At 50.3% G+C, this 12,870-nt stretch overlaps 1 protein-coding gene across 2 annotated transcripts in view; it reads left to right on the plus strand.

Annotated features, from left to right (window-relative positions):
* LOC116949629 (E3 ubiquitin-protein ligase TRAF7-like) overlaps positions 1-12,870 on the plus strand; it is a 45,467-nt gene that overhangs the window by 26,182 nt on the left and 6,415 nt on the right. For both annotated transcript variants that reach the window (XM_032967141.2, XM_032967142.2), the window contains exons 5-17: positions 192-314; positions 1,040-1,132; positions 1,768-1,801; positions 3,445-3,664; positions 4,165-4,299; positions 4,987-5,204; positions 6,580-6,653; positions 7,329-7,377; positions 8,623-8,750; positions 9,152-9,234; positions 11,398-11,437; positions 12,089-12,205; positions 12,435-12,557. In XM_032967141.2, the coding sequence (XP_032823032.1) occupies positions 192-314; positions 1,040-1,132; positions 1,768-1,801; positions 3,445-3,664; positions 4,165-4,299; positions 4,987-5,204; positions 6,580-6,653; positions 7,329-7,377; positions 8,623-8,750; positions 9,152-9,234; positions 11,398-11,437; positions 12,089-12,205; positions 12,435-12,557 (1,437 nt within the window). The remainder of the gene's footprint in view (positions 1-191; positions 315-1,039; positions 1,133-1,767; positions 1,802-3,444; positions 3,665-4,164; positions 4,300-4,986; positions 5,205-6,579; positions 6,654-7,328; positions 7,378-8,622; positions 8,751-9,151; positions 9,235-11,397; positions 11,438-12,088; positions 12,206-12,434; positions 12,558-12,870) is intronic.

Raw genomic sequence — 12,870 nt, forward strand, 5'->3', positions numbered from 1 at the left:
ACTTTAAAGAGGACACCTCCTGGACAAGAGTCTTGAGATTCATCCAGGGTGTGCATATGTATGAATATAAAGAGCTGATATTATTGAAAATGTAAGAGGAATTTGTATGAAAACGATGTTAACATTCATTACGTATTTTATTAAGTAAATTTTTGACTCTTTGTTGTTTTTTCTTCGTTCGGCAACTCAAGCATCCCGGAACTGGATCCAGGCGGTCAGACTCTGCCATCTCCGTGCACTCTCTGCACTCCGAGTCCACGCTCTCGATTCGCTCCACGTTTTCCCTGCACGGTCCCGAGGAGGAGGAGCAGCAGGTGAGTGCAGGGAAAGTTGTTGCTCCGGAAACAGGGAGGGTTGTCAAGGTGACACTGTTATTCAAAGCGGAGGTGAAAAAAGAGAATTGGATTAATCCGATCATTAATCCTAACACTATTGTAAATATAAACCTTGGTAACCCATACACAACACTCTCCCACCGCAGCTGACAACAACACTAATAATGACCCCAAAAATTAACAGAGCTCCACCTAAAAACCTGAATGTAACTCAAGTTATAATCTCCGCCTCAATCTAAGACGCCAGCTCTGGGGAACCTGTGCAGTGAGACTTTCCGCATTTTCCAGTTTTAAAAGCAATAACCTCATGCTAACCCCTACACCCAAGCGCTAACCTAATTCTAACATTAACCTAAAACCCCTAAACTGTAACTTAACTTGAACACTAACCCTAACCCTATTCTTTGTTTTTTTTTTCAGTAAAGTCACATAGGTACCTACGTGAACACTAAGCCTAACCCTATTCTTTGGTTTTTTTTCGGTCAAGTCACATAGGTACCTACGTAGGTACTTTACCGAAAAAAAAAAACAAAGAGTATGAATCCTTGCAGTCACGAAAGCTTCAAATCTAGACCTAACCCTATTCCTAACCGAACACTTAACCCTATAACTAACCCTGAATCCAAGCCCTAACCTCTAACTGTAACACCAACCCAAACTCTTAACCCTTGTCCTCTTTCATCGCCGCCCCCGATATCTCTCAGGAGCCACTGGTGTTCGTGGATCAGCCGTCGGGGAAGCTCACTTGCCAGCTGTGCGGGCGCGTCTACCGCGATCCCGTCATCACCACCTGCGGGGTACGTGAGCTGCGTCGCCATCACGCCATCACGCCATCGCCGCACCCCGCCTCAGGGTTTGGGTTCGAGTCCCGTCCGTTGTTACAGGGCACTTCAATAAATCGATCAATCATTATTTTACGTGCCAATATCGCCCTCAATAAAGTAGGCATCGGTGCACTTGACAAAGGGATGGGCAAGGTACAGGGGGCATACAGCAATAGGAGTTAAAAATAAACCCGTCACTCCCTCAGTGGCTGACACCGACTGAGCAATGTAACCTGCAACCGCGCGCAAAATGATGAGTTCAGCACTTGACGAGTTCAACCCCTATGATATGGGTCGATGAATGGTCAACATTCGAGATCGCGGTCGTGATGCAACGTTGTCGTGAACGCGGCTGCTGGGCTCGCCGGATCCCATTCGTAAACTCCGTCTTCGTGACTCTCGTCGGCCATGTTCTGTCCCAACTGCTGGGATAAAGGCCGCCTCCTCAAACCGGCACTGCCTCTCACAGTCTTGGGACGCAGCAATCAATCTGGCTCCTGCGCATTAGCCGATCTCATCGTTAAATAGTTGGGTAATGCTTTGGTGACGTGGTCATCCTTGTCGTTAATATTCTCTCCACTCTGTGTGCCTTCTTCTCGTCTTAACAGCACACGTTTTGTCGAAAATGCACCCTGACGGCCGGTAAGCATTTACCGTACAATCGACCACGCACGACGACGAACATTTTAGCAATCAAGCCCATTGCTCTGCATCTGTATCTTGTAGCCGTCGGTGTGTAAGTAGGTTTAAGACGCTGCGTTGTCTGCGCACGTGTAACTGTGGGGAGCACCGGCGTAGTGGTTAGCGCGTTGCACTACCAGCCTGGTGGATTCGATTTCAAGCCACGGCTAACATCGGTGGCACATGGTAGAAAAGGGGTTCTAGGTCTCCCCTAGGCCTAAATGAAGTACCTGGTGCGATGTGTATACATCAGTGCTGGAGAGACAGCGTTGGCTGGTTATGGTGCTGGAGGGCAGGGTCATTTTCATGCTCCCAACGTGAGCACGTTTGCCGCTTGTTGCAACAGGTTCACGGTTCGAATCCTGGGGCCGCCCTGATTATTACCGGGCCTGTAACAGCCACTAATTATACGCACCATCTGCTTCACAGTGGATTTTGAAGATCCCGTGAGGTCCGTTCGCAAGAACGGGGCCACTTGTGTGCCGGCGTCAGGGTTCAAATTTTGCCAAATTCGAAAATTAACCGCAAAATTATTCAATTGTGATACATTTCAGTCATTACCATCTCCTGGCAGACTAGGGCTCCAGGTCACTGTTGTCAATGAGATTATCCTGGTTCCTTGAGCTATCACCTGGTTACACAAAATACAAGTTTCCCTCGCTCAATGCGGGTTCAGTCTATGTGATTTCGCGTAGATGCGGCTAACCTATTTCTTCCCGAAATGCGCTGTATGATGCAGGTTTGAATTCACTCATGTCGGTATGCGGTCGGATGTGGGGCAACATCGTGTGTACTGTGTGTGTGTGTGTGTACTGTGTGTGTATTCTGTGTGTGTGTGTGTGTACTGTGTGTGTATTCTGTGTGTGTGTGTGTGTACTGTGTGTGTATTCTGTGTGTGTGTGTACTGTGTGTGTATTCTGTGTGTGTGTGTGTGTATACTGTGTGTGTCTTCTGTGTGTGTGTGTACTGTGTGTGTATTCTGTGTGTGTGTGTGTATACTGTGTGTGTATTCTGTGTGTGTGTGTGTGTGTACTTTGTGTGTATTCTGTGTGTGTGTGTGTATACTGTGTGTGTATTCTGTGTGTGTGTGTATACTGTGTGTGTATTCTGTGTGTGTGTGTATACTGTGTGTGTATTCTGTGTGTGTGTATACTGTGTGTGTATTCTGTGTGTGTGTGTATACTGTGTGTGTATTCTGTGTGTGTGTGTATACTGTGTGTGTGTGTGTATACTGTGTGTGTATTCTGTGTGTGTGTGTATACTGTGTGTGTATTCTGTGTGTGTGTGTATTCTGTGTGTGTATACTGTGTGTGTATTCTGTGTGTGTATACTGTGTGTGTATTCTGTGTGTGTGTGTGTGTATATACTGTGTGTGTATTCTGTGTGTGTGTGTGTATACTGTGTGTATCCTTGTGCGGTTTCGCTTTGTGCGCCCTTTTTTTTGGAAGGCGCCTACTACCGCAAAGAGCGAGGCGAAACCTGTAAACCTGAAACACGATCCCCTCGTGCACCATGTCTATAGGCAGTCGTGACGGGCTGGAAAACCGACGTACTCTTATGACTCGAGGCTTGCGTTGTACGATTGCATCTTGCCGAACGCGCAGACAAGTGCCCGGCCGACCTGGCCAAGCTGAGCGTGGTGGTGAGCAACATCGCCGTGGCGGAGCAGGTAGGCGAGCTCGAGGTCCGCTGCAAGTACGGGTGCCGCCCTGCGGGCACCCCACTGGGCGCCACGGCCGCCCCCCTCTTCCGGCCGTCGGGGTCCTACGACTACGAATCGGACCCCCAGGGCTGCCCCATCACCATCAAGCTGTGCCTACGCAAGTACGGGCACTGCCGAGAAGCGAGATGGAATGCGCGCGGGTGTGGGCACGACTTGAAAACCGACGCGCTTTGGTCAAATGCACGCAGGATCGACCCGTATGCAGTGGTTGTTGTTGGTGGAGGTTGTGGTGGTGGTGGTGGTGGTGGCGATGATTGTTTTTGTACTAATGGTGATGGTCACGGCGAAGGTTGTTCGTGGTGTTAGTGGTCGGGTCATGATGGTCAGGTTGGTTGCTATTCCTGGTGGTTGTTGGTGTTGGTAGCAACAGTAGTGGTTATTGTTGGTGTTGGTAGTGGTTGTGGTGCTAACGGCAGTGGAGGTTGTCGTTGGTAGCAGTGGTGGTGATAGTGGTGGCAACGACAGTAGCGGTTGTTGTAGATGGTGGTGGTGGTGGTAATGGCAGTGACGGTTGTTGTTGGTGGTGGTTGTGGTTTTGGTAACACCCGTGGCGGTGGTGGTTTGTTGTTGTAAGTGTTGCTCTTGTTGGTGACGCCCGCAGGGAGCACGAGGAGACCTGCGAATACCGTCCCGTTCAATGCCCCAACAACCCCGACTGCCCCCCGTTGCTCTGGACTAACCTAGAGGCCCACCTGCGCGAGTGCAAGCACATCAAGTGTCCGCACGCCAAGTACGGGTGCGTCTACACACACGCACGCACGTGTACGCTCGGATTCAAGATACACGTGCACATGCGGAACGGGTGGGTGTGTGCACGCCGCGCGCATCTACACAGGCGTGCACACAAAATCCAGTTGTAAGTGCAAGCACGCTCATGTACAGAATTACCTGTGAATATGGGTACTTATGCTCGTTCAGTAGAGCATGAAGACTGTTGATCTCACAAACCCACGTCTGTATAATGTGCCACAGCCTTGCCCTCTAAGGGATGCTGATGCCGCGGTTTAATGTACGTATGTGTATCGTCACTGGTGGTGGCCGTGAGCAGGAATCGAACTCTGGTCGCCGGGTTCGTAACGCAGCGCGCTACCCGCTACATTACCACTCCCTGCACAAAAGGCAAATATCCCCCGTATGGCCTGTTGGGCCAAGTGCTGTTAGCAAGAACCTATGAAGCCCAGCAAAGTACACGAGGGGGTGGGTAGCCAGCACCACACTCGACCGCCTTTGTGTGCCCAGTGGCGAGGATTTTACACACTAATTTGAGGCTGAGTCGACCTAGGGGGAGGCCCAGGCCTGGTTTCATTCAGATAATTGTCACCAATGTTGGCCGTGAGCGAGAATAGAACACGGGTCGCCGGGTTTGTAGCGCAGCGAGCTATAACCGCTGCACCACCGCGCACACGCACGCACACACACACAGGTGCGACTTCGTGGGGAACGACGACACGGTGCCGGCGCACCTGTCGCGCTGCCGGTACGAGGCGGTGAGCGATTACCTGCGCGCGTGCGAGGAGCGCTTTGGCGAGATGCGGCTGTCGCTGACGCAGCGCGACCAGGAGCTCGCCTTCCTGCGGAGCATGCTGGGCCGCCTCGCCGAGCGCCTCGAGCAGCTCGAGAAGTCGGTCGACGTCAAATTTGGTGAGGGGTGGGTGGGGTGGGGGGGCGTGCACGGGGAGGGGGAATGGGAGGGGGGGTGTCTGGGGCGCGAGAGGGTTGTCGGGGAAGGGGGCGGTTGTCCAGCTGTCTGTCTGTCTCCTGATGGATAGCTGACCAGCTCCTTGGAGTAGATAACTGCCTGTCTGTCTGTCTGACTGGCCGTCTGTGTTTTTTTTAACTCGTGTCATTATATATACAGACACACACACAAAGGGAAAGATACCCTGTATAGCCTTTGAACGGACTTATCGGGCAAGTTAGCGAGCATCTATGAATGGCGCATGAGGGGGTGGGTAGCCAGCACCACACCCGACCACCTTGGGCAATATTTACACATCGCACTAGGGACTCATTTGAGGCTTAGTCGACCTCGGAGAGGCCTCGGACATGGTCAGATGTATATCACTGGTGTTGGCCGTGAACGGGAATCGAACTCGGGTCACCGGATTAATAGCACAGCGCGCAAACCGCTACGCAACCGCTTCCCACCTACATATATAGGTACGCGCAAACACACTGAAGTAATTATTTACTGCTCTTTATCAATCTGCCGCTGGATAGCAAATTCAGCGACCAGATAAAATGGGCACACATCTGCAATCCAGCACTGTGGAGGCGAGGGTTGGTGGAACACACAATTGCTGTGAGAAACTCCCTTTCCGTGGGCGTCAAGGTGCCCATTCCCTGGCTCGCCAGGAGAAGGCGGTACACCGTATGCGAACTCCCACCTGTTCTATCTGTATGGGGATAGAGTGTTGCCCCCTCGCACGTGTGGGTTTTCTCCGCGTGCTCCGGTTTCCTCCCACATGTATGAATGCTCATTATTTGGCCGATAACGCCTCAACATATAGAAGACCACAGAGCTTGGGCATTTGTAAGAACAGACCCACGGTGTGGCTGCCTTCCACTTCTCCGTGCAGTTCCTCGCTCCTCCGAGTCATTCTCCCTCTGCCAGCGAGCGAATGCAGTGGCGGCAGCCGTGCATTACGAGTTAAAACTAATTTAGTAATCTTGAATGCACAATCTGATAGCGAGCGTTGAAATCAACGTTTAAGGTTGTAACCAATCGCCCCTCTTGTCATTCATTGAATTTTCACGATTTGGGATTTGACGCATGTGTTGTGACCATAACAATTGATGTTGATGAATGGATGCACTGTGTCTGTGCGACTGAATATATAGAATCATCAGTGGTATTTGAAAATATGTATGTAAACATGTATGACTCGAAATCAGTCTAACTACACAAATGATGGTATCGTAAGCTTAAAACACACACTTTCATCGATGACATCCCTAATATATACGATATCATTACTGTTTATTGTGTGTGTATGATGCGTATGTTTACACACAGACATGCTACATGAAAATCAGACGAAGCTGGGCGAAGAGCTGATGGAGTTCCGTAGAGATACCACCCTGCTAAGCGTGAGTCAGAATCTTTATCAGAATATTTATTTAGACGGGAAGAATCCAATGAGCGATGAAGCTCTTTTTCACAGATGTCCAGTAGCACACAAAATGACAGCCATAGCCAATTCAGGTATGCAGAGTCCATGGTCCAGTGACCTCTTTTTAGCCACGTTCAAGGCCATTGACATGAGCAGCCTCTTTTGCAAGGTAGACTTGGGTTTAAATTAGGATCGCAAAACAACGTAGACTCGCAGCCCTGGCGGATTTAATTAGTCTCGCATATCTCTGTGGTCTGCAACCTCTTGCCCCTAAAAAGACAAAATTCCTCCGTAAAGCTTTAACAAACTGTTGGCAAGTGCTGTTAGCGGGCACTTATGAAGGGCGGCACGTCACAAGAGTGACGTTCCAGCCTTCATCGCACTGGGTACTTTATTTCAGGCTAAGTCAACCTTGGAGAGAACCATGACTGGTTTTTCACTGGTGTTGGCCGTGAGCGGGAATCGAACTCGGGTTGCCGGGTTCGTAGCGCAGTGCGCTAACCGCTAGACTACCGCTCCCAGCTCCAGAGCCACTTGCTACCATTCCTGGCTTATGAGGTCATTTATTGAATTAGTAAGTGCTGGTTGTGTTGCGTTCTTTTAGGGACCATGTTAACAGCTCTCTCCGCTTATATATTTTTTTCTTCCGCAGGATGAGATGTCTCACATCAACGATCGGCTCAACATGGGCGTCCTGGGATGTACGTGCTTCCACAATAAACGCGCAACACTGTCTATCCGTGTTAGGAATGTACACAATACGAGCATTGTGACCGCGCCTCCGATTAGCACGGTCGGCTATGTAAGGTGCGAACGAAGTTCTGCGTACGTGCGTACGTAACTGCATGTTTGGACGGTGACATCCCATCGCATGTAAAGACCGTGAGAGCGATTGACACATCTTGGAGGTGTCTGGGTGGATCGGGGGGGGGGGGGCGAATAGCATAGCAGAGGCACTGATTTGTAATGGTTGAGATGTCAGGATTTAATCTGGGGTTTGATCCCGACTGGATGTAACCTCTGTTCTCAAGTCTAGCGAGTTGATGGTCTTAGCCCAGTAACCAACGACTGCACACAAAAAAATAATCGCGTTAAATTCCAACGCTGAAGACTAAATAACACCACCTTAAAAGAAAATAACATTCCATGATGTAATATTCTTTTTGTACTGCTTTGCAACGGATATCTCTATTTATTGCAGTCAGGGAATGAGGGAGAATGTATCACCGTTAATGTGGATAAGAGGTCACTTGAAGGGATCTCAGAAATAGTTCTGTGATTGCACCTTTTGCGGACCATTCATGGTTGTGGAGTGCTGCTCTGGGAGATTTCCGAATTGGATTGTTTTTCTCTCCATCTCATGATATGGTGCTGATAGCACAATTGGAATACGATTTTGAAAAATATACGAAAAATGTATTATTCATACGTTCACGACATTCCCCATGTGAATATCAACGACTTTTTTTTATCAGCTCAATTTGCAAACACGTCAGTTTAACACGTTAACTTTCGTGACCGATATCCATAATATAGGTTTTTTTTGGATGAGATCGCCTAAATATAAATGTGTCTGGCTGTCGCCTGATGATGCTAGTTGTTATTACTGGCAAAACGTCATACTCCGATTGTTATTGTTGTGGATTTGGTCTACAACACACCACTGTGCTATCCTAGGACGAATTGGCATGTTCTGTTTACGTGACAAACCTTACTAATTGGCTGTGTTGGGTGGTGTCAGTTTTAACGACACATTTATAGTTACACGCTCTAACCCAAATAAAACCTCTTATGGTTGCAAACACGTATTGTTTAAAAAATATATGTAGGAGGCATTATCTTATGGTCATCTTATCTTGTCTGAGAAGGAGGAGACCTGCTGTTGGACAGTTATGACCGCCTTCTGCAGAGGAGCTCTTACTCATGAAGTAATCTCTGGTGTGCAGCTTATGATCCCCAGCAGATCTTCAAATGCAAGGGCACCTTCGTGGGCCACCAGGGACCCGTGTGGTGCCTTTGTGTGCACGTCGGAGGGGACCTGCTGTTCAGCGGATCGTCCGACAAGACCATCAAGGTGTGTGGTAGCGCGAGTGTCTGCTTGAGCGAGTGTTTAGTTGGAGCGAGTGTTCTTTTTCTGGAGCGAGTGTCTGCTGGAGCGGATGTTTGCTGGAGAGAGTGTTGGTTGGAGCGAGTGTTTAGTTGGAGCGAATGTCTTGGAGCGAGTGTTCTTTTTCTGGAGCGAGTGTTTGCTGGAGTGAGTGTTGGTTGGAGCGAGTGTCTGCTGGAGCGAGTGTTTAGTTGGAGCGAATGTCTTGGAGCGAGTGTCTGTTTGAGTGAGTATTTAGTTGGAGCGAGTGTCTGCTGGAGCGAGCGTTTGCTGGAGTGGGTGTGTCATGGCGGTTGACAAAGTTCATTGCGAGGAGGTGTATTGTTACTTTGTTGCTCGTTGGGCACTGCTGTCTGTCTGTCGCTAAGGTGTGGGACACGTGCACTACTTATAAGTGCCAGAAGACATTGGAAGGGCATGACGGCATCGTGCTGGCTCTGTGCATACAGGGGTGAGTGAAATCACCGAGGCTTCAACACAGCAGAGGGACGTGTGTCTGTACACATGTACACGCACAGTGGTGCTTCAATAAAAACCTAACCGAAAACACAAACGGCTCTTAACTCGTAGACTGTCGAAATGGTATCTGCTTGAGGGCATACAATTCAACACATTTGTCAATAACGCTGTGGCTGTAAAAAAGAAAAGGTATTTAATAGAAGACATTTCGGGCAATGGCCCTTAAGAAAAAATGAGAGGGCTACTGGCCAAAAACGTCGCAGTTTATATACTTTTGTTTAAGGCCACAAATCAGATGGACTACATTCGACAAAGCGCACCACGAGTTTGAAAACATTTAATGAGTTTGTTGATTTACTTGCTGTGAAGATGGGCTATTACCAGGAATGTCACCTGCTATACATATGTTTGTTGTTGTAAGGCCACGTTGTGCTATTGATGAATGTGTTGTTAATTCTGCTTGTGCCACCACTGCCAATGCAGCAGCAGCATCGCCAAATAATTTGTTTGTAAAGGAATGCACAACAGGCATTCGCAGCTTGCTCCCCCCCCCCCCCCCCGGCTCTCAGCGCTCCTCCTAACTCGAGGGTAGACAATCTTTCTAGTGCCCCTCATACCCAGCCTGGCGTGCTCCTTCTTGTCGCGACAACGAGTTTGCAGCGTTGATTCATGACATAAAAGGCTTTGAAAACGGCGGTCAGGCTCTTCGCCGTAATAATTTTAGTGCCGCGGGGGCTTGGTCATGTCAGCCGGAAACACCATGACACCTCCAGTCGCGTGCTTGAAAGTAACTTATTTTTCTTCCCCCCTTCATAGGTGCTGCTCACTTAGCTGCACACTTGCCCCCGACAGTCTGTTGAAGGCTATACAGGGGGGGGGGGTGCGGAAGGCGTCTTTGTCTTTGTTGGTGATGTGGTGGTCGAGGCATCTCAATAGAGCCGCTGTAGAGGTGGTTTCTACGAGGCCACCAGCGCCCGCACCCAGTGGTCAAGCCCTGCCAACTCCTCCTCGAGGTTGAGCTGCACAACCGTCGGCGACGTCCCACACTTTTGGCGGGCATTCGGGGCGAGGGGCGGGGGGGGGTTCAAAAGACTTTGGTTATTACCGCAGCCGCTCCGAGATCGCAACTTTAAAGTGTTGCGCAAGCCGCAGGCTCGCGTCGTCGGGCAGCCGAGAGAGGGTGCAGCCACGCGGTGGGGCGTCGTTTGTTTTGCTGGATTGCATCTCGGCCAGGACGTGGCGGCCCTATTTTTAGCGTCACTGAAAAGCTGCTGCCATGCAAAAGCTGTTGCCATGCGGCGCGTTAGACACAGAACGACACTGCCTCCACCGCATAGCTTCATGCTATGCCCAGCTGTTCGGTACATTCCTCTGTTGGATGGAAAGTGTACGGTTTCACGGTTATTTTGTCCATCGCGGGATGTGACACGCAGACGCACGCACGCATACACTGGTGGACATAAACACACATGCACGCGTACGTACTTGCTCATGCAAGCACACGCACCTACACAGGTGTGTACACACACACACACGTGCTCTCGCGTGAACCTGCAAAGGCTTGCTAATGCAAGCATGCACGCGAACATGCATACAGTTATGTTCACAAGCAAATGCTCATCTGCACAGCCTCAAGACAAAGGTCCCCTGTATAACCTTAACAGACTGTTGGGGCAAGTGCAGTTAGCGAGCACCTATGAAGGACGGCACGGCACACGAGGGGGCGGGTGGGCAGCACCACGCCCGACCGCCTTTGTCTCCTTTGTGGTGATGTTTACACACCGTACCAGATACTCATTTGAGGTTGAGTCGACTTAGGGGATGCCCAGAACCGGTTCAGATAATTGTCATTGCTGTTGGCAGTGAGCGGGAATCACATGCACACATTCTCACATACACACGTATACCCACACCAGTAAACACACAAAACAAAGACAAAGATTCCTCATATAGCCTGAACAGACCGTCGGTGCAAAGGGCAAGTGCTGTTAGTGAGCGCCTAAATAAACAAAGACAAATATCCCCTGTATAGCCTTAACAGACTGTAGGGGCAAGTGCTGTTAGCGAGCACCTACATAAACACACACATGCGAGCGTACATAAGCAGACGTGCAAACACCCTACACACTAACGCACGCTTTGCTTTCTCTTTCAGGAACAAGCTCTACAGCGGATCTGCCGACTACAACATAATAGTAAGTCTGGCTGCAGTGCAAGTGTGATGTAGGCCGGCACCCCGCGAGACGAGACATGTCCATGCCTACAGGGGACGTGAGTGGGGGCAATGGGCAGGAGTGGCGATCCCTGTGTCTGTCTCTGTTGCTCCGTCTCTCGTGGTGTCTCTATGCCTCTCCATGCAACTCACTCTGTTCCGCTTGTACATGTCTGTTTCTCTCTGTGTATCTCTGTTTATTTGTGCCCGTGTGGTTACGGTTAAGGAGTGGTCGGGGTCGGTGTGCAGCTAATCTTGCTCATTGCCAGCGCTAACGATTGGTCACGTTCCCTTATGTGCGTTGTGAGTAGGATTTAGGGTTAGGGGTTATGCTTAGGCATTTGAGGAATCTTTGGGATTAGGGTTATGGTTACGCTTAGGGATTTTTTTTTAGGTGTAGAGTGATGGGTACGCTTACTGTTTTGGTTAGCCTTAGGAGTTCAGGTGCGTTTTATGGTTATTGTTAGCCTTTAAGTCATGATGAAGCTTAGGATTAAGATAAAACTACGAGTTAGCAATCAGGATCATCCGGTTTCCACATCGCACGCACGACCGAGGCCGTTAATGAGCTAGAACGCGGATTGGGCGAGCGGCCGCGGTTTGACGCGTTTGCCGTGTGCTCCGTGCGACCAAGGTGTGGGACATCCCGACGCTGCAGAAGGTGAGCATGATGCGAGCTCACCACAACCCTGTGTGCACGCTGGTCGCCGCCAACGGCATGCTGTTCAGCGGCTCGCTCAAGGCCATTCGGGTGAGCGCCCCCCCCCCCCCCCCCCCATCGCACGCGCCTCTGCACCTCCACCCGGCACCGGGAACGGACGATTTGTGATGACAGCACGCACTTTGGGGCACATTCTCCCCCCCCTTTACGTTTACCGACTATCGACCACGCACAGGGCGGGCGTGGTCTCGGAGCGGCTGTGGTAACCAAAGTCCTTTGACCGCCCCCCCTTCCCCCCCCCCCTGAATGCCCGCCAAAGGTGTGGGATATCGACGGTGTGCAGCTCAACCTCAAGAAGGAGCTGGCAGGGCTCAACCACTGGGTACGGGCGCTCGTGGCCTCGCAGAACCACCTCTACAGCGGCTCCTACCAGACCATCAAGGTGCCTCTACCACCACCGCCACCATCACCGCCACCATCACCGCCACTATCAACGCTACCATTGCCTCCACCATCACCACTGCAGCTTCTACAGTGGCTCTTATGAGACCTTCGAGGTTATTCCACCACCAACACCACCGTCATTACCACCACCATCATCATTACCACCTTCTACAGTGGCTCCTACCAGACTGCCACCATAACCACCACCACCACAACCATCACCACTGCCATGACTACAATCACCACCACGACTATAGACATTGAAAACGAGATTTGCATTTGTTATTATAATTTTCAGGGATGTAATGATT

The sequence above is a fragment of the Petromyzon marinus genome, chromosome 37 (assembly GCF_048934315.1).
Source record: "Petromyzon marinus isolate PM22_M1 ecotype Great Lakes invasive population chromosome 37, UKy_Petmar_22M1.pri1.0, whole genome shotgun sequence".
NCBI lineage: Eukaryota > Metazoa > Chordata > Hyperoartia > Petromyzontiformes > Petromyzontidae > Petromyzon > Petromyzon marinus.